We start from the raw sequence: 21013 nt of genomic DNA, 5'->3' as shown, positions 1-21013 counted from the left end.
GGAAGTGAGTGTTGCAAGTAACATAAACAAATTTAGACTCTGGGGAACTACACAGTAAAGTTCTAATTGCCATTTATGGTGATTAAAAATATGAAATGTGTTCGGTAACTTTGAAGAAAATGCTGTTTCAAGGAGGGGAAAAGGAGACATAAGGTATAACTTAAAAAAAAAAACTTTGAGTTTAATGTTACAAAGAAGTCAAAAACTTTTTTTTTGTGTGTTTATTATTTTTGAGAGAGAGAGCATGAGCAGGGGAGGGGCAGAGAGAGAGGGAGACACAGAATGTGAAGCAGGCTCCAGGCTCTGAGCTGTCAGCACAGAGCCCCATGCGGGGCTTGAACCCACGAACCGTGGGATCATGACCTGAGCCGAACTCGGGCTCTCAACTGAACCACCCAGGTGCCCCAGAAGTCAAAAACTTTTTGATGGCACATCTTTTACTTCTTTTAGGTGTCATGAATACAAAAGAGGTGACATGTTAAACACCACAAAGCTGCAGAGCTTGTAAATGATCTAGCATGAACTTGCTCAATTCTTTTCTAGCCACTCAAAACAATCACTGTTCTGTGGAAAAGTGAGCAGGCTGTCCTGACATTTTGCCATTAATTCTCCTCTTATTCCTGCATGTTGCCATAGTGTAAATGATTAATGATTCAAGCGAAGTCTCCATACTCAGATTACTGGATTAACAAGTATCAGTAAACTGACTAAAGCTCAGGAAGCAACAGTGACAGAACTTTAAGTAAAATCTACGGAGCAGTTGAATATACCAGCAATGATCCTGGGCTGCATTAGGTGGCAGAATATGGAGTGAATTAATACAGATCCTAGCAGAAGTCCTCAATTGTCTAGGCATGTGGCATCCTGTTTGTGGTATTGGAACCACTCTTTCCTGGCTTTCCTGCCTGTTTTTGCTGAGAATTATGAAGGGACTGAGAAAAATCTAATGTTTTCCTCTCGTTCTATGGGTGAGAAAATGAAGACCTGAAGAGGTTAACTAATATAACCAGGGAAACTAAACTTGCTTAGTTAATTTTGCTGTTTGAAACTTCTAGCAAGGTACACTGAACATCTGCTTCAGTCAAGCTTTATACAGCAAAAGCATAGAATTTTAGAGGTAAAAGAGATCTGAGAGTATAAATTATGAACATTTAAAAACTGAATCTCTGTTAATCAAGAGGCCAAAAACCTAGAGACAACAAGGAGGAATGTTTTGCTTTCTAAAATATATATTCAGAAGTTATCAGAGTAATGACAGCATCAGTTCCTAGGTTCTCTATTTCTACACAAATGCCAAATTTTTAGCTTGTAAAATTAATGATATTTCATTTCTCCAAAATAAAAATGAGAAATTGATTTTCTCAACTGGGAAGCTACCGCCCTCTAGAGGGTGGGCTTGGAAACGTGAGGGGTACTTTCGTTTGTCTCTATGACTAACGGGTCAGGGGGAGAGGTTACTGGCATTTATTTATCTGGGGATGAGGGATGCTGGCATTCTGAAATGCAGTCTTACACATTAAAGAACTCTGTTCCCCAAGATGCCAATAGTAGTTACTTTGAAACGTGATGAAAGTGAGATCTATGGTTTTTACAAGTTGAATGTTAAAATGCTAACCATTTATTGTAAGCGGTTTTAGTGAGATGGGGGTTAGGGGATGCTTGTTGACAGAGAACATGGGTATGTCTACTAATTTTATGCTAAACCTTAGCCTACAGGAAGTTCATGGATCGGACTGCATTTCAGGTCAGCCTTTCCCATTAGCATTTCTCTTAACATTGGGATCTGGTACTTGACTTGCCGATTGTTCACTGTACACGGCTATAGCGCTACTTATCGAACTAGGAATAATAAAAGGTAGATTTCTGACTGATGTAATGTTATACAATGTATATAGGCAGATGTTGATAAAATGGTTAAAAGTGCTCTGATAATCGCAGAACAGACTTTGAGTGCCAGAAGGATGTAACCTGAATCTTAAAAGTAAGATTCTCAGGTAGGATTATGTAAAGGTGAATGTTTGTTTCTCCAGTGTTTATTCTCCCTTAATAATAATCCAAAATAGTCTCCATCTCCTCCTACATCTCCCAGCTTTCATGTGGGTAGGTAATGACCATATAACTTGATCAATAGACAGTATGAAATGTGTGCAACTTCTAACCTTTCCCCTTTCCTCGAAATAGGGAAATTGTGCTCTTCACTCACTTTTCCTCTTTCCACTTGCTGGGAAGGGATGACAACCTGAGCAACCATCTTAGACCTAGGAATGAAGCCATGGAGCCTTCCACCAGCTGCATACCTGGATGACTATGTGGAGCAGAGGCACCCATTCATTCCTGTCTTATTTGAGCCCATTTATTTTGGAGAAATCCTCTTTTTGCCATTTTTTCATATGCCAACTGCTTTGTTGCTCTCTCAACTAGACTCCAAGTAAGAAATGACATCTGGTCTTCTTTTTTTTTTTAAGTTTTTTTTTTTTTTTTTTTAGTAATCTCTACACCCATGTGGGGTCCGAACTTATGACCCTGAGATCAAGAGTTGCATGCTCCTCTGACTGAGCCAGCCAGGCGCCCCGACATCTGGTCTTAATAAATAGTGAGAGAAACTTGAATGTAGCTGAACTCCTTTTGAGGTATATTTGGATGACAAATACATACATATACACACCCTACAAAAAAACAACTTGTATTTACAAACTCAATACAGTACAAACAGGCACAGTCCTTGGTGGCTTAAAGGGAGCAAAGAAAGCTTTATTATAGTTATGTTTAATACAATTTAACATATGTAGTTATGTCCAGTATAGTTAATATTTTCAGTGTGAACAGGGTCAACTTCATATTTCTATCTGTTTTTCTTCTTCTGCAGATTGTACACAAGGGAAGGAGGCTTCTTGGTTTTATAGGCCACACTTCTCTTGATGCGCTCGCCTTTGATGTTAACGATATATGGCAAGAGAGGGGGCCGGACCGTCAGAACTGTTCCTTGAGGTGTATAGCCTCGGAGATGCAGTCTGTCCTTAAACTGAGGTGTTACTGCAACCCAACCTACGCAGGCATGTGATAGAACACAAAATGGTGTTAGCAACCATCTTATTAAAAATGTCAACCCCAAGCTCAAAATGGAGCACCAAAGGAGGCTACTGGTCTCTTTCACTTTATTTTTTAAGAAAGCATACAGTGCATTTATGAAAAGGTACAAATTTATTTTCAGAGTAGGTTGCATTTAATGAATAAATTAGTATATTTCTTTTTTTTTTTTAATGTTTGTTTAAGAGAGAGACACAGCGTGAGTGGAGGAGGGGCAGAGAGAAAGGGAGACACAGAATCTGAAGCAGGCTCCAGGCTCTGAGCTGTCAGTAGAGAACCCGATGCGGGGCCTGAACCCAGGAGCCGTGAGATCATGACCTGAGTCGAAGATCATGACCTGAGTCAAAGTCGGACGTATAACCAATGGAGCCACTGGTGCCTCTAAATTAGTATATTTCTTAAAATCCTCAGTTTATGTCAGATAAATGCACATTTCTATAAAAATACCAGTAAGGCCACTTAATTCACCTTTTAAGTGTATTTATTTATTTTGAGACAGAGAGCATGAGCAAGGCAGAGAGAGAGAGAGAGAGAGAGAGAGAGAGAGAGACAATCTCCAGCAGGCTCTGTGCTATCAGTGCAGAGTTCCATGTGGGGATGGATCTTACAAACTGTGAGATCATGACCTGAGCCGGGATCAAGAGTTGGGTGCTTAACTGACTGAGCCACCGAGGTGCCCCTATTCACCTTTTAAAAAGTGCTTGGTGTACAATTACCTGCAGAAGAAAACTTGATGTCAGCCACTGCTTCAGATTCCCCGAGTCCTTCATTTAATGTAATGTCTTCACCAACAAGAGGAGGAAATCCTGCCATTCTTTCTTCTCCACCCATTGGAACCTGCCATTGAAATAAAATGAAGATGTTTGGAAGTTCAAATTAAACTGCCCATAACTCTAATATTAAGTAAAGCACCGATACACTAGTTATGTAGAGGGATCAATAATAATCTCAGCTATTGAAAACCCCAAATCACTTCTAGTTCAAATGAAAAGCATGGGAACCCTGTGATGAGATAAAGCCTACAGATCCCAGGACGTAAGAGCTGCATGTGAGTATGTGTCCAGTGGTAACCTCCTAATAGCAGAATCTTATTTTACTAGTTTACACTGTTTTTATAGCCCTCCATAAAGCTTCACAGAGTAACACTGGGCAATTAAAGTAACATCCTTCAAAATACCTTAGGTCTCATAGGCCTGGCTGGCCTCAAAGATTAATCCCTGCCTCATTACAAGTGAAGGGTACATGTGCAATGGGTAAGGTTTAGCTTCTGTTTATAGATGTGTCCATGAATGGGAAGTAACTGGATAATAACTTATTAATAAATCTTTCTCTGTTTAACACCAGGGACACAAAGATGGATGTTACAATATGGTCCCTGTGCCCAAGAAGATCAGAAGGTGGAAATAACATGTAAACAAATTACAAGGTAAGAAATGTCATGGGAAGCATCTATCAAGTACTACAGTTGAGGAGGAAGAAGTAATGAATGTTTTAGTCAAGGAAAACCTTGACGAAGCAGCAATATCTGAGGAGTATCTTGAGATGAAGTTACTCAGTGGAAAAGTATTCCGGGTTAGCATCATGTACATAAGACAAAGGATGATGAATTCAGGGAACTGTAGTTGAACTGTCTAGGGTATGTTAAGTCTGTGTATATGTATCAGTGATGAAGCTGTTGGTTTAGACTTCTCAGTAATGTGGAACTACCAAGGAATTATAAGTAGGAAAAAGAACAGAGATAAGAATAAAAAAGAATACTGTGATCTGCTTTGTATTTTGGAAAGATCTCCGTAGTGCAGGGTTTGTTAACCTTGGCACTATTGACATTTTGGGCTGAATAATGCTTTGATGGGGGCTAGAGGGGAAAGCTGTGAGGCTGCAGAAGTGTAGAATTGTAAATGTCTCCTGGGGGCAAAAGTCAATCCTGCATGAGAAGCCACTGCTTTAGTGGCTGTAGAGGTATATTTCGGGTGGGGGTGGGAGGAGGACAATAAAAGCTGGAAGCTAAGAAAATACTTCAGGATCTCAAAAACAGCCTAATGAAAGCAGATTACAGCTTGAACTGGGAGGCTGTATTCAGTGATAATGAGAAGGGAGGGCTGACTTGGATTTGGGAGGTAAGTAAGAAAACCAGGAGGCAAGAATGAGTCTCAGAGCACCCCCCAGAACGTTTCCGTTACTGGCAGAGAAGAATGGGATAGTTGCTTTGGAAAGCATCAGTGATGTCCACTCTGAAAACTATACAGATGCACAGGGGCAGAGAACGACAGAATTCATTTTTAGGAGAGCCATGTTATACAAACTAAGAAGTTTCCTTCCCTGGAAATTTCAAGCTGTATTTGAACTCATGTATTATTGTTTTACCTAAAAAGGAAGCAAATTTAACTGGAGAACTAAAGTCTTTTAAATGCAGAAACACCAACAGATCTATATTGCTGATTGCCTTTATATATTCACCCATCCTACAGGTCTCTGGAATATTAACTTTAGGGCAGTTATGTCAATGGAGTTTTTGTGTTTTTTTTTAAATTTTTTAATGTTTATTGATTTTTGAGAGAGAGAGAGTGTGAGCAGGGGAGGGGCAGAGAGAGAAGGAGACACAATCCAAAGTAGGCTCTAGGCTCTGAGCTGTCAGGACGGAGCCTGACATAGGCTCAAACTCACCACCCCTGAGATCATGACCAGAGCCTAAGTCGGACGCTTAACTGACACCACCTAGGTGCCCCTGTCAATGGAGTTTTAATTTCAGCCTGGCTGTCTTAGGAAATACAGATAGAAAGAAACATTTATTTCTCAAGTCAGGTTTACTTTTATCCTCTTTGGAAAGCAGTGTATATTTTGGGTTCTGGCTTACATTTAGTTGCATAAGCACTAATCAATACTAAACCACCTTTGCTGGATGCACCTGGTATTTGTGTAGATGTGTTTCATCATCATCACACTCACATAGCAGTTACAACAGTGCCCTGGAACTTAGTTCTCGCCACAACCTTGTGATGTAGGTACAACACAGTGTTACACAGCTTTGTCAAGTGGTGGAACAGAGCGAGCATTTAAACCCAGTCTGGCTCCAATAATCTAAATATTATACATTATACATTACCAATGTCTGTGTCAGGTCTTATTCTTAAAGAGCTGAAAACAGTTCCCACTCAGTACTTGGTGAACTTTGTAAGAACAATTTCAATGATACAGGAAGGGACAAATGGGGACTGCAGAGGATGGACATGAGGAGCAGGAGCAAGCTTGACAGTAAAAAGAAGGAATAAGTAAGCAGGACACTGAGGGATACTGAATTTTTTGTTTTTGTAATTCTTTTTAATGTTTATTTTTGAGAGAGCGTGTGTGTGCAGTGCATGAGTAGGGGAGGGGAAGAGAGAGGGAGACGTAGGATCCGAAGTAGGCTCTGTGCTGACAGCAGAGAGCCTGATGTGTGGCTTGAACTCATAAACTGTGAGATCATGACCTGAGCTGAAGTCAGACGCTTAACTGACTGAGCCAGCCAGGCACCCCAAGTTTTGTTTTCTTTCTTTCTTTTTTTTTCTTTTTTAAAGATGAGAGAAACTGGATGCGCCTGGGTGGCTCAGCTGGTTGAGTGTCCGACTCTTGATTTTGGCTTAGGTCGTGATCTCATGGTTTGTGGGACTGGGCCCCACACTGGACTCTGTACTGACAGTGCAGAGCCTGCTTGGTATTCTCTCTCCCCCTCCCTCTGCCCCTCTCTGGCTTGTGCTGTGTCTCTCAAAACAAATGAACTTTAAAAATAAGATTAAAAAAAAAGGTGAGAGAAACTGTAACATACAGTTAACATACTGTTAACATACTGTAACATACAGTGGAAGGAAGGAGCTGGTAGGGCAGGAGTAAAGAGGCAGCATAATCTCTAAGTAACTGGGATTAAGAACCTGGGAGGAGAGCTTTTCCACCCAGACCAGGACTTCTCAACCATGCAACTACTGACATTTTGGATCAGAGAATTTTGTTTTGAGCATCTGTTGTGTGCACTGCAGGATGTCCAGCATTATCCTTGGCCTCCACCCACTAGACGCAAGTAGCATCCCCCAGTTGTGAGAACATCTGTAACTTCTCTTCCCTCAGCATTATCCAATAAACTTTCGGTGATGATGTGACTGCTGGGCAGTTGAAAAGTGGCTAGTGCAACTGAAGAACTAAATTTTAAAGTTTATTTACTTTTAATTAATTTAAATTTAAATGGCACTTGTGGCTATTGTATTGGTCAGTGTAGTTTAGAGAAAACACAAGTCTGTAGCTATTCTAGGATCAGTCCAAACAACATCTTTTCTTCTATAACCCATTTTACTTGCTAGCCAAAATCCTCAACCAGAACAGGTGAGGAGACAGCTAGCTGATTGTATAACAAAGATGGTTATGTCCAAGAAAGGCTTTGTTAGCAGGGCTGTGGGACTGTCACAGTGGAGGTTAACCTAACCGTGCAATCTTCAAAGTGTGTTCCCTCACCTTGAGTAATGTATGACCGGCATGTTTCTTATACATAGTATCTGCCTTGTCCAAGGAAGTAATGTGCACAGGAAGGAGGCTGGAAGCCACAACTGTAAACCAAGCTGACTGATTTCCCTTAAGAAAGGAAGAAAAGAAGTTATTTTACAGAATGAAAAACTTGCAAAACCAGCACATTACAATGTACAATCAATAAAAAAAAAAAATCAAGCTCCTTTTATAAGTAAATGGATATGTAAATAAAGTATAAGTAATCTATAAGGAAACATAAGTAAATATAAGTAAATGTTCTAATTGTCCCAGTGTAAAGCTAGGTTTAAATTATTAATGTTCTATGGGTTTTAATGAAACACAAAACCCAAGAAATATGCTATAGCAATAACTTGCAAGTTGCATTTAGTGTTGTTGGATACATCCACATTTCATTTCCCTTTTTCCTCACTTTGGGAAAATACGGAACAGTTCTATAAATACTCTAAAATCCCCAGAATAATGCTAAGTAAATGAATACCAAACAAAAAAGTGCATACATAAATGTATACATTTCATGGGATATAAAGGAGTGTGACAGGGGTGCAGGGCTGGCTCAGTTGGTGAAACATGTGACTCTTGATCAGGGCATTGTGAGTTTGAGCCCCACATTTGGTATTAATATTACTTAAAAAGAAAATCTTTATTTTTTTAAAAAGAAAATCTTTAAAGCAAAACAAAAAAAGAAATGTGGGATTTATTTAATGCACATTAACCCTACACCTAAGGTTGGACCTATGATTTCCATGTGAAACAATACCACAGGATAGGTACAGTAACTTTTCTCCATGCCAAGTTGTCTGGGGCATTTAATATCCTAATGAAGATCTAGTTTCTGAGACCTACTAGTTGTTTTTCCTCCCCATTTCTTTTTCCCAAGTTTTCATTATGGACATTTTCAAACAAACAAAAAGCATACCAACCTCCTCAACAGTCATGATCTAGTTATCAACATTTGCCAGTCTTGTTCACATATTTGTATCCTTAAACTAGTCATTTTTTTGTAAAATTTTTTTAATGTTTATTTTTGAGATAGAAAGTGCGAGCAGGTGAGGGGCAGAGAAAGAGGGACAGAAAGAGGGAGGGAGAGAATCCAAAGCAGGCTCTGCACTGTTAGCACAAAAAGACCCATGTGGGGCCTGAACCCACAAATCTCGAGATCACAACCTGAGCTGAAGCTGGATGCTCAACTGACTGAGCCACCCAGGTGCCCCAGTAGGTCATTTTTTAATGGTGCAGACTTTTCTTACCTGCAGAAAATCAATGCGGCCTATGGCACCCAAAAATAGAACCATTCCTGGTTTAAGCACAAAAGTTCTTGGAACAATGGAATGTGTTGGCAAAACAATATTTACTTCTTTTTCTGTTAGAAGGTTTAAAACCTGTAAAGCAAAGGGTAGATTTTTTAGAGAATTATTACTTTTTAAAAAAACGTTTATTTATTTTTGAGAGTGCAGACAGGAGAGGGGCAAAGAAGCAGGGCAGAGGATCCGAAGCAGGTTCTGTGCTGATGGCAGCGAGTCCAATGTGGGGCTTGAATTCCTGAACTGGGAGATCATGACCTGAGCCAAAGCTGGAGGCTCATCCAACTGATCCACCCAGGTGCCCCAAGAATTACTTTTATTGAAGATATATTTTGATTTACCTCTTAGGTAAAAAAATATTTCGGACTTCACAATAAACCAAAACATGTCAGAATTTGCTGCATATAAAATTGCTATATTCACTCTGTCTAAATCAATTTATGGATGGCTCTACTCTTGCTTCACAACTTAATATTGAGTAATGGCAAAACAACTTTATGGGAGTATGAGACTTTCTATGTGAGCAGCATCCCTCAAATGTCAAAACTGGTGTGAACTGAAAACAACTGATGAGTCAGTTCCAAGATGGCATATATATGCTCTCCATCAAGGCTTCTGGGGGGCAGGGGGTCAGCTAAAGGTAAGGCAAAATACTACTTATATCCCAGTGGCAAGTATGCATGCATTAAATGCAAAATGGTCACCTCATCCTAGGAGCAGGTAAAGAGTTCTGAAGAACCTTTTTCTGCATTCTAGTCATTTTATTTCCCCCAAATGCTCAGCAAAAAATGAGAAAAAGTTATGAATCCTCTGGCTGCTGCTTCTTCTTTTTAAAATGAATCCTCTGGCTTCTAAGGATGAAGAGTTCCTAAAGAGACTAGAGAAAATGGAAAAGGAAAGCCAAGAAGAACAAGATTTTGGTAAGATTTAAAGAATCAAAATCTGATTAAAAAAGAGCAATATTATGGGGCATCTGGCTGACTCAGTCAATGGAGTCTGTGACTCTTGATCTCAGGGTTGTGAGTTTGAGCCCCATGTTGGGGGCAGCGATTACTTAAAAAAATTTTTTTGACGAGAAATATTAGAGAAGGTAAAAAAAAATGGATAAAAAACTTTTGTGAACTTGTTTAAGAAAAATAAGGAAATAAAGAATATGTGAAACCTAGAGAGCCTCACAAGAAAATACATAACAAGGGGCTGCAAGTACTTTTCCTCAGCATTTCTGTTTGAAAAAAGCACATTAAAAGCCACCTGCAGTAAAGAAACCTTTTAACACTTTTTAGCAAAGCCTTTAATACTTTTATTTCAAAACAGAATACTTTGAATCAGTTTGGGAAACACTAGTTTAAGGCATCTAATAAATGTATCAATAAACTGACACAGAAGCAGACTACCAGAGACCTTTTAGTTCTAAAAATTTGAGGGTCTCATTCTGCTGGCTAGAATATTTAGCAAATTCTTGCTTTTCTATTTGACAAGAGGGTATATATGATGGAAATAACTGCTATCCCTGAAGAATACATTGGTGAAGTGAAAGTGCTGGAACATTACCAGAAAGCAATCCAGGTGCTCTGAAGTTCTAGATTGTGAAGAGATAGGTGACAAGCAATTACTGTGGGAGTGCAAAAATGTTAAAAAATCTATATGATTCTGTGACATGGGACACGAAATAAGAGTATCATTCTGATAACAAAACTGTTAAGTGATCCACATAAGGCAAAGAAGGAAAAGAAGCTAAGACACCAACGTTGTTTCACAGGCATATAGACATAATTAGGTGATTCAGGAACTTGGGTCAGTGACCAGATTCAAAGGAAACTGATTAATAGATCTGTTGTAAGGCTATATCCTGGATGCATACTAGTCAATCCAGGACTTGGATGATTATCAAAACTGCAAATGAATAAAAAGTTGTGAGATTTAATGAGTGTGTGGAATATAGGCTAACTTTAATAAGATAAAACAAAGTTGCCCAGGAAATCCTGCAATTGGATTAAAAAGATGTATTAAGGGCAGGCACCTGGGTGGTTCAGTCAGTTGAGTGTGTGGTTGAGTGTCCGACTTGAGCTCAGGTCACGATCTTGCAGTTCATGAGTTCAAGCCCCACATTAGGCTCACTGCTGTCAGTGCAGAGCCTGCTTAAGGTCCTCTGTCGTTCTCTCTGCCCCTCCCCCACCTGCATGCTCTCAGAAATAAAACATTAAAAAAAAGATGTAATAAGGGCAAGAGAGAGAGATGATAAGCCTATTCTTTCAGGGAGAAGAGCTGCAAGAAACAGACAAATTATCTGGATTATGTCAGTGCAGTAAATGTTCAATGTTTTGTTGGATGAACTAATGAAGGTGAACAGTAGAGTGAGGAAGAGACAGGACATTACACATTAAAGTAGTTCAAAGTCTAGCAAGGGTAACAGGCATTTAGTCCATACAGGTCCATTTGAAGAACAATAGGTACAAGTTACAGGGAGACTGTTCAGCTCAACCCAAAGAGGTCAAGGCCAAATGGGGTTACCTTGGGAGATGAGGGGACACTGCTTCAGCTGGTGGTGAGTCACTCCTTACTTTAGTGTGAGCTGGATGGACAGTTTTAGAGGGAATTCAAGCATAGAATAGGTGGCTAGACTGCAGTGATATTTATGCTTTCTTCCAACCTCAAGATCTAGGATTTTATAAATGTCTCCCTAATAACTAAGGTAACAACAACAATAACACAAATATGTTGGCAGTGAAGCCTACCAAATGGAATACACATCTTGATGGCAGATAGATCACCCTGAACTGCTTCTAGGAAGGAACGAGAAGTGAGTCTGAAGTGAAAGAATACATCCTTTCCTGTGTTCTGACAATTAAGACAATACTTGTGCAATTGAAAGTATTTCTAAAAGACAACAAATACATACACAATTTTCTTTTGTAATTCCAGGGGTGTCATGAAACCAGTGGGCATCTTTCACATCTTGTGGGGTCAATTCTACTCGTTTGGTGGATTTATCTGCAACCATAACAGGTTCATTTCCCATGTCAAAGGCAAGGGAATCAGCATCAAACTGAAAGGCAGCTTCATCCTTCTGTTCTTCTGAATATAGGAATGTTCTTCCAACTCTTCCTAGAACAAGTTATAGTTAAGCTATTAGTCACTCCTTTGAAGGTTTTGACTCCAGACAGATAATTCTTATTCTTCTTACTTGCCTCAAACAAGTTACTTAGACTAAATACGGTGTACAGAAGCAAGACTACAATGATACCCTTGCCCTCTTTTCAAAGGCAGTGGGAGTCAGACTCTTGCAATGGTCAAGTATGTGGCTAGCTGTGTACACCAGGTAGGGGGATGGGTGGAAAGTGCTGCAAATCAAAATATTTAAAAGAAAAAAATTTTTTTTAACGTTTTATTTTTGAGACAGAGACAGAGCATGAACAGGAGAGGGTCAGAGAGAGAGGGAGACACAGAATCTGAAACAGGCTCCAGGCTCTGAGCTGTCAGCACAGAGCCTGATGAGGGGCTCGAACTCACGGACTGTGAGATCATGACCTGAGTTGAAGTCGGACGCTCAACCGATTGAGCCACCCAGGAGCCCCAAATCAAAATATTTTTAGTAAAGGAAGGACAATCTATTTTTTTGTTTATTTTTGAGAGAGACAGAGCATGAGAGGGGGAGGGGCAGGCAGAGAGGGAGACACAGAATCTGAAGCAGGCTCCAGGCTCTAGGCTCTGAGCTGTCAGCACACAGCCTGAAGCGGGGCTCGAACTCACAAACTGTGAGATCATGACCTGAGCCGAAACTGGTCCCTTAACCAATTGAGCCACCCAGGAGCCCCAAGGAGGGACAATCTAATTTAAAGCTGCTGCATGCAGTCAACAACCTGTGCTGGTGGTCTGCAAGGAGAGGGTGCTGTTTCTTAGTGAAAATGCTTCTACTGCTGACAGTGGTTGGTGGGCAGTTACTGCAAGTTTCCTTCCCTGGATTTCTCCAAGTATCAGCACAGTGAACTCTGGGTTTCCAAATAGTAGCTTTGCCTCTAAAGGGGCCTCTTTGTTCCAGAACTGGGAAAGTAGTCTCTTCCCAGTAGCCACAAAAACTGGCTAGCCCCAGACAGCTGTATTCCATGTTGCTCCACAAAAATTTTTAGCATAGCCCCGACAAGAGTTTTTTTTCTTTTTAAATTTTTTTTTTTAACGTTTATTTATTTTTGAGACAGAGAGAGACAGAGCATGAACGGGGGATGGTCAGAGAGAGGGAGACACAGAATCTGAAACAGGCTCCAGGCTCTGAGCTGTCAGCACAGAGCCCGACGCGGGGCTCAAACTCACAGACCGCGAGATCATGACCTGAGCCGAAGTTGGACGCTTAACCGACCGAGCCACCCAGGCGCCCCCAGCAAGAGTTTTCTAAAGAAGATGCTTACCTACTACATAACCATGCTTTTTCAAAAGATTAAGTTGATGTTGCTCTTGCTGACTAAGATCTTCTTCAGCTTTAGTTGCATCTTTTTTAAGCCTTTTTTGCCTTTCAAACATCCTGTAAGGTGTTGGGTTGCAAATAGGAAACTTCAGAAGGTTTAATGTAGTACCTGAAATACCAAAGAATAAATATGTTGTTATAAACATTATAAAAGAAGAGAGAATAAGGGGAGAAAAACCTACATTTTTGAGAAACTACCTTGTCTTGGGTACAGTGATTTACTTCACGGAACCTTTGTGACAACCCTCTACAAAATAATTCTTTTACAGATGAGGAAATAGGCTCAGAGATTGGCTCAAAGGCTCAACCTGGATTTGAATCTCAAATCTGCAGACCTGCTTTTTTTTTCCTTTCTTTTCATTTTCACTGTACTATCATCAAGTATAAGAGCACTTCTGTGTATAATTTAACTAAAGTCCTGGACAGAGAAATATGGCCCATCAAAGCTAAACACTGGTTTCAAAGGAACAATGAGGCAGTTTTGCCAACTGTTAAATACAAACAGGGTCACAAAAGGACCTGTTTTGCAATTACAGAAGTTTTTTTTCCTTTTTAATTTTTTTTTAATGTTTATTTATTTTTGAGACAGAGACAGAGCATGAACGGGGGGAGGGTCAGAGAGAGAGGGAGACACAGAATGGGAAGCAGGCTCCAGGCTGAGCTGTCAGCACAGAGCCCGACGCGGGGCTCGAACTCACCGACCGTGAGATCATGACCTGAGCCGAAGTCGGACGCTTAACCGACTAAGCCACCCAGGCACCCCTACAGAAGTTTCTTAAAACCACAAACTTGAGGGGTGCCTGGCTGGCTCAGTCAGTGGAGCCTGCGACTCTTGATCTCAGGGTTGTGAGTTCGAGTCCCACACTGAATGTAAAGATTACTTAAAAATAAAATTAAAAAGACAAAAACCGAAACCACAAAGTTGACTTTTTCTCTCAGAGTCACATCATATAGCATTAGTGAATTATTCAAATGTTAAATGTGTATAGTATACTGATCTTATGAATAAACTTAAGATATGGAGAATAAGACTGAGAGGGTGGAGTGAGCTTTAGAAAGTGAAAGAAGGAAAAAAAAAAAAGTAAACGAAGGACTTTCCAGAGAAACATACAAATAAGTAAAGCTACCGGAGAAACTTCCAAGAGAGCAGGAACTCTTGCTTTGTTCTCCGGTTCATCTACAGTGCCTAGCCCAGTGACTGGAACATAGAAGTGCTCCATGAGAAAATTACTCTAACATATAATTTTCCAAGCACTAGGCTGACACAAAAGAGAGGTGTGACCAAAGTAGGGAGAGAATTTTTAAAGGGAAGACTCCAGACAGCCCTTGGTGGACATTAAGGAAGGATATACTAGGTGGCCGCGATAAGACTCTCAGCATCTCACAAAAGGAAGGGGACGGGCCTCCTAAGGCTCACCAGGCCAAGAGGAGATGGTGGCTCTGTCGATAGCTTCAGCGCCCTTAGCGATGCAGTAATCAGATTCTAGGAGCGTGTTGAAGAGAGTGGACTTCCCAGCGTTGGTGGCGCCAACCAGGTAGACGTCGCCGCGGTAACGCCAGGAACGCTGAAGCAATGAGATCAATTCTTCGATTCCGTAGCCAGTCTTGGCGCTAATTAGCCTCACGTCCTTGAGCACCGTACGGACCCTGGCAGAAGGCTTCGAATTCTCCTTCTCGTCTCGCGGCCCGTCCTCCCCAGCGTGCTGTAGCCCTCGGTGGCTAGACAGCTGAAGGAGCCCTGCGCGGGTACAGTCGTCCCACAGTCGCTCCCGGAGCCGCTGCAGGTAGCCGGGCGCGTCCTGGGGCAGCAGGTCCACCTTGTTCCCCAGCACGATCAGTTGCTTGGGGCCCACCAGCGCGGGCAGCTCCGGCAGCAGGGGGTCAGGCAGATCCAGAAGGTCCACCATGTAAAGCACCAGGGAGGGCCCCGGCCGTCGCAGCGCTGCGCTCACCAGCTCTAAATACTGCTCGCGGTTCATCTGTACGCGCAGAGCGCGCCGGTGGTGCACTAGGAGCCAGCAACGCTGGCACACGGTCCGCGCCAGCCCGCCGTCGGTCTGCGCCGCTGCGCTGAGGAACTTCTCGCTGGGGAGGTAGCCGGGCACGCCGGGATCCTGGCAGTGCAGCTCCGCTCCGCAGCCCGAGCAGTTCAGGCCGCTGGGTGGCACCGTCGGGTCCGGGTGTCCCACGACCGGGTGTTGTCGACTCCTGTCCCGTAGCTTTTGCCGCCGCCGCTCTTCCCGCCGCTGCTGTTTCTGTAGCTCCTCCTCCTCTTGCCGCTGTTGCAGCTCTCGCAGCCGCTCTTCGAGGGTCGGTGCGGGCTCGGGCTCCGAGACGTACTCGGGGAACAAAAAATGCTCCTCCATGTCAGTTCTTCCTTCGTAATCCCTAGTTGCCGTTGAGCCACGAGAAAGCCTACGTCCCAGGTTTGATGGGTGCTGGGAGGAAGAGGCAGCCACACATCTCTCGAGAAGCTGCTCCTGAGTGCCATGGCGCGCTACCGTGGGAGCAGATCCCCGTAAGAAGGGCCACAGCCGCCTGCAAGCCAGGCGAGCAGGCAGCATGGGGAACACCGCCACGGGTAAGGGCGAGGGTGGAGTCACGCGCGCGCAGGCGCACTGAGGTCCGAGGTGCGTGTTAAATTCGAGACGTAAACCCTGGACTACCTGAGGGCTGTTGTTTGTCCGACACATTTCGTCTCTTCCTTTGGTTTCTATTCCTGTGGGTTCTCGAGATGAAGGATCTGAGGCCTGGAAACCCGTTCAAAGCTGCGGCAAAAGCACCGGCGACCTAAACTGAGCTGGGTGGGCAGGAGGCTAGCGAGGGTTTTACTATCGGGCTTATTCTATGCGCCACCGCTGGCGCAACCTTTTAATGAATCACGTTTTTAAAAACTTGTTTTTTGGTCCTTAAAACTGCAAAGAAAAATCGAATGCCGCATACTTATGGTCCCAATTAAAGCCTTTTATCAATACATCTTTCTGTTTCTTTTTTTCCAGGTGTCATCGTGCAAGGATATAGAAAAATAAACTTTAATTGGCATGCGCCGACTGTGAGAGCGTTTCTCGCAATCAGCCAGAGGAGGCGATGGCCCACGGTTTGCGCGTGCGCAATTCTAACCCTTACCTAGGCTCGGCCTACCACTTGCGCAGGCGCAGATCTTACGTTGGCTTCTTTGTGGGTGGCTTCTGGCCTGAAAAGGAGAGCATTCTGGGAACGCCGGAGACGGAAATTACTTCGCCTCACGCTCGGGCGCCGGCGGCCGCCGCTCGTTTTTTTCGGATTTCTAGAGTTAGGAACTTGGAAACCCTTTGCCAATATGTATGACGCGGACGAGGGTAGGTATCTACTCAGAACACTCCGAGGCGACCCATCTAAGGAGGGAAAAGTGGGGAGCTGAATTAATTGAGAATTTGCGGCCTCCTCCCAATCGCCGCTTAAGTATTCCCGGTCATGCCCCCCAAAATTCCCCAGGCCGGGTACAAAGCTGGGATTATGAAAGATAGAGGGTGCAGGGAACGTAGCATTAATGTCCCTGGTCAGGTGAGTCTTGTTCTCTCCGCTTTCTGCTCCTGGGTAAGTCTGATACGCCGCTTTTCCATATTGAAATGGCGCGCAGAACAGTTAAGACAAATTCCGTTGTTTGTACTTTGAAGCAAAGGACTCCGTTTTTGATTTCCCCCAGGGCCACAGTGGATTTATTGAATAGTTGAATTTTTGAGTGTCAGCCTGTGCCAAGTATTGTGCTAGGTCAGGAAATACAGCAGGGTCAAAGAATATAAGCGTGTATGGAGGGTCGGGGAGGTGAGGAGGGGTTGGTCTCTTTTGGAATTCCTTCATACTGTCAAATGACTAAGTATATTGTCCTAAAAGATCTTTAAATTTCTTCTTCCCACAGGATGGTAGTTTTCAGGTGTTATGTATTTTATTGAGTGGGATCAATATGTATTTTTTCTTTTCACATGTAGAATTCTTAGTCAAATCTAGTGTATTTTCATTATGTATTTTTAGTATTGTTATGGTTTTAATGTTTGTTTATATTTGAGAGGGAGAGAGAGCACAAGCGCGGGAGGGGCAGAGAGAGGGAGACACAGAATCCCAAGCTGGTGCCAGGCTTTGAGTTGTCAGCACAGAGCCCCACGTGGTGCTGGAATCCACGGACTGGGAGACCATGACCTGCTCAGAGTCCTACGACTAACTGAGCCAGCCACCCAGGTGCCTCTCATTATGTATTTTTAAAGTTCAGTCTTCCATTATTCACAGCTTCTATTTCAGACTTCACTTTTTTTCTGACTCCCAGTCCTGTGGCCACCTCTCATGTTTCTCTTTATTTCCGCAGCCACTTCATGGAGAAAAAGAAGAGGATAAACTCTACTGTTTAAACTTCTCTGTCTCAGATCTTGAGGCTACAAATTTATAAATATCTTTATTAGATTTCTTAGATTAGAAATTAGATTTTTTCTAGCTCAGAAAAAAATTTGAAGTTTTTTTAGTTTGACATTTTGAGTGCATAATGTATTCTCATCACTCACAAGGTAGAACATATAAAATTATTAAAGGGTAAGGTCTTAACTCTTGTCCACTATCTAATGTGAATCCCTTCCACAGTAGGTAATCTCTGTTCTTAGATTCTCTCTTCAGAGAGCTTTATGCATACTAAAGCAAATATAAATGGGATTCTGTTGTCTACCCTTTTACAAACAAAAGGTAACACTCATACTTTTCTGCATTTTTGAGATATATATATTTCAATAAATACACATATTTTATATATATGTTTTGTATATATGGGATATTCTCATGAGCACCCTCAGATTTTTTCACACCTTCCCGGTTTGTGTGGGTATACCGTAAGTAGTGTTTTATTGATGGATATTTGGGTCATATCCGGTCTTTTTCTGGTTCAAGTAGTGCTGTTGTGAATTATCTTGCACTCGTCATTTTGTCCAATGCAAGTATGTCGTTCGGAGAAATTCCTAGATACAGAATTGTCAGCTTGAATAATACACATGTTTAACATTTTGTTAGCTGGTGCCAAGTAACCACTATAGTGATTGTACTAGTTTATATTCTCATTAGCAATGTATAATAATCTTGTGGAAAGAGAGTTAAAGGTATTTCATTTATCAAGTCTGCTCCAGCATTGAGTCTACATCCCATTTCTGCTTGTGCCCTTTGATGTCTTTATTAGATAATGCCTTCATCAGTTTTTAGACACTCCTTTTCACCTGGCTTCTTTTTCTACATGAAATACTAGATCTCTTGATCTCAAGAAAACGTTTGTTTTTCTGTTTGTCCTTAAACTCTTTGTTTACTTCTAATATTTTACCTTTCTCCTTTCATTCACAGCTAGTCGTCTTAAAAAAAAAAGTTTCCAATTCCCATTTTTCAAATTCTCAACCTGTTATAATCTAATGGTGCTCAAGCCACTACATTAAAACAACTCTTAGTTAGAATGTCAGTGACTTCTCAAGTGATAAATCAGAGGGATTTTTTTTTTTAAACATTATCCAAACCCAGGGTGCCTGGGTGGTTCAGTTGGTGGAGTGTCCAACTCTTGATTTTGGCTCAGGTCATGATCCCACGGTTGTGGAATTGAGCCTTGCATCGGGCTCTATGCTGAGTGTGAAGCCTGCCTAGGATTTCTGTCTCTCTCAAAAATAAAAATAAAGGGGGCGCCTGGGTGGCTCAGTCGGTTAAGCATCCGACTTCGGCTCAGGTCATGATCTCACGGTCGGTGAGTTCGAGCCCCGCGTCGGGCTCTGTGCTGACAGCTCAGAGCCTGGAGCCCGTTTCAGATTCTGTGTCTCTCTCTGTCTCAAAAATAAATAAACGTTAAAAAATAAAAATAAAAACATTTTAAACCTTAAACTCTGTTGTGGTATTTAACATTGTTGACATCCTCCTGGAAACTCACTCCTTCCTTCTGCCACATAACTCTCTATTCTTCCTACCTATCTGACTTTCCTTCTCATTCTCTTATACTATTCATATTCTCTCTGGAGGATTTCATCTATTTTCCATGGCTTCAGTTATCATTTATTTGTGGATGACTTTGAATTTATATTTCCAGTCCATATGTTTTGGATATCTAATGCCAGTGGACAAATTCACTTGAATGTGCCCCAGCCTCCTCAAATTTGTCACTGCCCAAACATCTATTTTCTTTATCTGTCTTCCTAATCTGCTTTGTCCTGTGTTCTCCATCTCTGTGAGTGGCATTACCCTCTTCTGTTGTTGAAGCCAGAAGCCTGGGCATCATTCTGGATTCCTCTCTTCTGTCTCTATTATCTAATGAGCCACCAAGCCCTGAGAGTTCTGCCTCCTAAATATGTCAAATCTGGCCATTTCTCTGTTCACTCTGCCACAATTTCTAGTTCAGGCCACCACCATCTCTTGCCTAGATTACTTCTCCAGATTCTCAAATGGTTTTGGTGCTCCAGTTTTCTTGCCTTTCCAATTCACTCTCCATACTGTGGCCATAGTGATCTTTCAGAAATGAAATCTGATCTAGCCACACCTTTGTTAAAATGTTAGAATGGTTCTATTGGTAAAAAACAGTCTCTTTTACCACTCCAACTTCACACTCCATCCTTCAGCTACATTGGCCTTCTTTCATTCCTTGAATATCTTTCATTTTGGAGTCTTTCACGAAAATTGTTTTCTGTTTGAAATATTACTATCTCTACGCCTCCCGTCTCACCCCTTTGCTTTTGCCTGGTTTACTCCTGTTTATTCTTATGTGAGATTGCTGCTCAGCTCAGCTTTTGGGAAGTCTACCCTAACCTCCTTAGGTCTTGGTTAGGACTGTCCATATCACTTTGTTCTTCCTGTTAATTGAGTTCATCTTGTTTGTATCCCCCACAGTAGGTGATAATCTGAGGATACAGCTGAAGATTTACTATATCTCTGGGATACAGTAAATACATTCAGTAAATATTTGATGAGCAGGTGAATGAGTAAATGAGTCTCATTCATGGATTCATTTCTTTTCACATGAATCTAATAGGGGTATTCCTTAATTTCCCCCCTTCAGTCTTCTCTACATAAGCTTTCCATATTCTACCGGAATAATTATCACATGTTTGTAATATTAATACAATTATCACCTTATTATTATCACTTATTAATAATTATCACCTATTTGTAATTTAGAACTCTTATTTGAGCTTTATATTTATATCCAATTGTTTACTACAAGTATTTAAAGGGATAAATGATCTACAAGTATACCTAAAGCTGACCTCCTTATTTCTCCCCCTTTCCCACCTTTTTATTTGCTTCTCTGTGGCTGTGATGTTAGCCTCTAATCTTTCATCAAAGCTGGGTATCTCTGAGCTATTTTAGATACCTTTGTCTTACCCCTCCCACCATGTATAGGGGTCAGTCCAGTCCATTGAAGAAGCATTTATTACATAATTTATTTTGAATATATGTGTTAATTTTATTTTATTTTTTAATTAAAAAAATTTTTAATGTATTTATTTTTGAGACAGAGACAGAGCATGAGCAGGGGAGGGGCAGAGAGAGAAGGATACACAGAATCCGAAGCAGGCTCCAGGCTCTGAGCTGTCAGCACAGAGCCTGATGCAGGGCTTGAACTCATGGACTGTGAGATCATGACCTGAGCTGAAATCAGACACTGAACCAACTG

The 21013-nt window shown here is 41.7% G+C and overlaps 3 protein-coding genes across 5 annotated transcripts in view; 2 read left to right on the top strand and 1 right to left on the bottom strand.

The window, feature by feature from the left end:
* REST (RE1 silencing transcription factor) overlaps window positions 1-3053 on the top strand; it is a 99754-nt gene extending 96701 nt beyond the window's left edge. For both annotated transcript variants that reach the window (XM_045056323.1, XM_045056322.1), the window contains one exon: window positions 2182-3053. The gene's annotated coding sequence lies outside the window, so the exon portion shown is untranslated. The remainder of the gene's footprint in view (window positions 1-2181) is intronic.
* NOA1 (nitric oxide associated 1) lies at window positions 2731-16052 on the bottom strand. Of its 2 annotated transcripts, XM_003985356.3 has the most exons (7): window positions 14777-16052; window positions 13304-13468; window positions 11800-12005; window positions 8847-8978; window positions 7567-7683; window positions 3804-3924; window positions 2731-3045 (listed from the first exon to the last, which is right to left on the bottom strand). In XM_003985356.3, exons 1-7 carry the CDS (start codon window positions 16050-16052, stop codon window positions 2843-2845), a joined length of 2220 nt encoding a protein of 739 aa, XP_003985405.2. In that variant the 3' UTR covers window positions 2731-2842. The 2 variants fall into 2 exon arrangements, with proteins under 2 accessions (XP_003985405.2, XP_044912261.1); XM_045056326.1 differs by lacking the exon at window positions 7567-7683.
* A 514-nt stretch (window positions 16053-16566) lies between these two features.
* POLR2B (RNA polymerase II subunit B) overlaps window positions 16567-21013 on the top strand; it is a 41966-nt gene continuing 37519 nt past the window's right edge. The window contains exon 1 of the mRNA XM_006931102.5: window positions 16567-16697. Coding sequence (XP_006931164.1) covers window positions 16679-16697 — 19 coding nt within the window. The 5' untranslated portion in view covers window positions 16567-16678. The remainder of the gene's footprint in view (window positions 16698-21013) is intronic.

This window comes from Felis catus, chromosome B1 (genome assembly GCF_018350175.1).
Source record: "Felis catus isolate Fca126 chromosome B1, F.catus_Fca126_mat1.0, whole genome shotgun sequence".
Classification (NCBI taxonomy): domain Eukaryota; kingdom Metazoa; phylum Chordata; class Mammalia; order Carnivora; family Felidae; genus Felis; species Felis catus.
The sequence above is the reverse complement of the archived record's forward strand: the minus strand, read 5'-3'. Positions and strand labels throughout refer to the sequence as shown.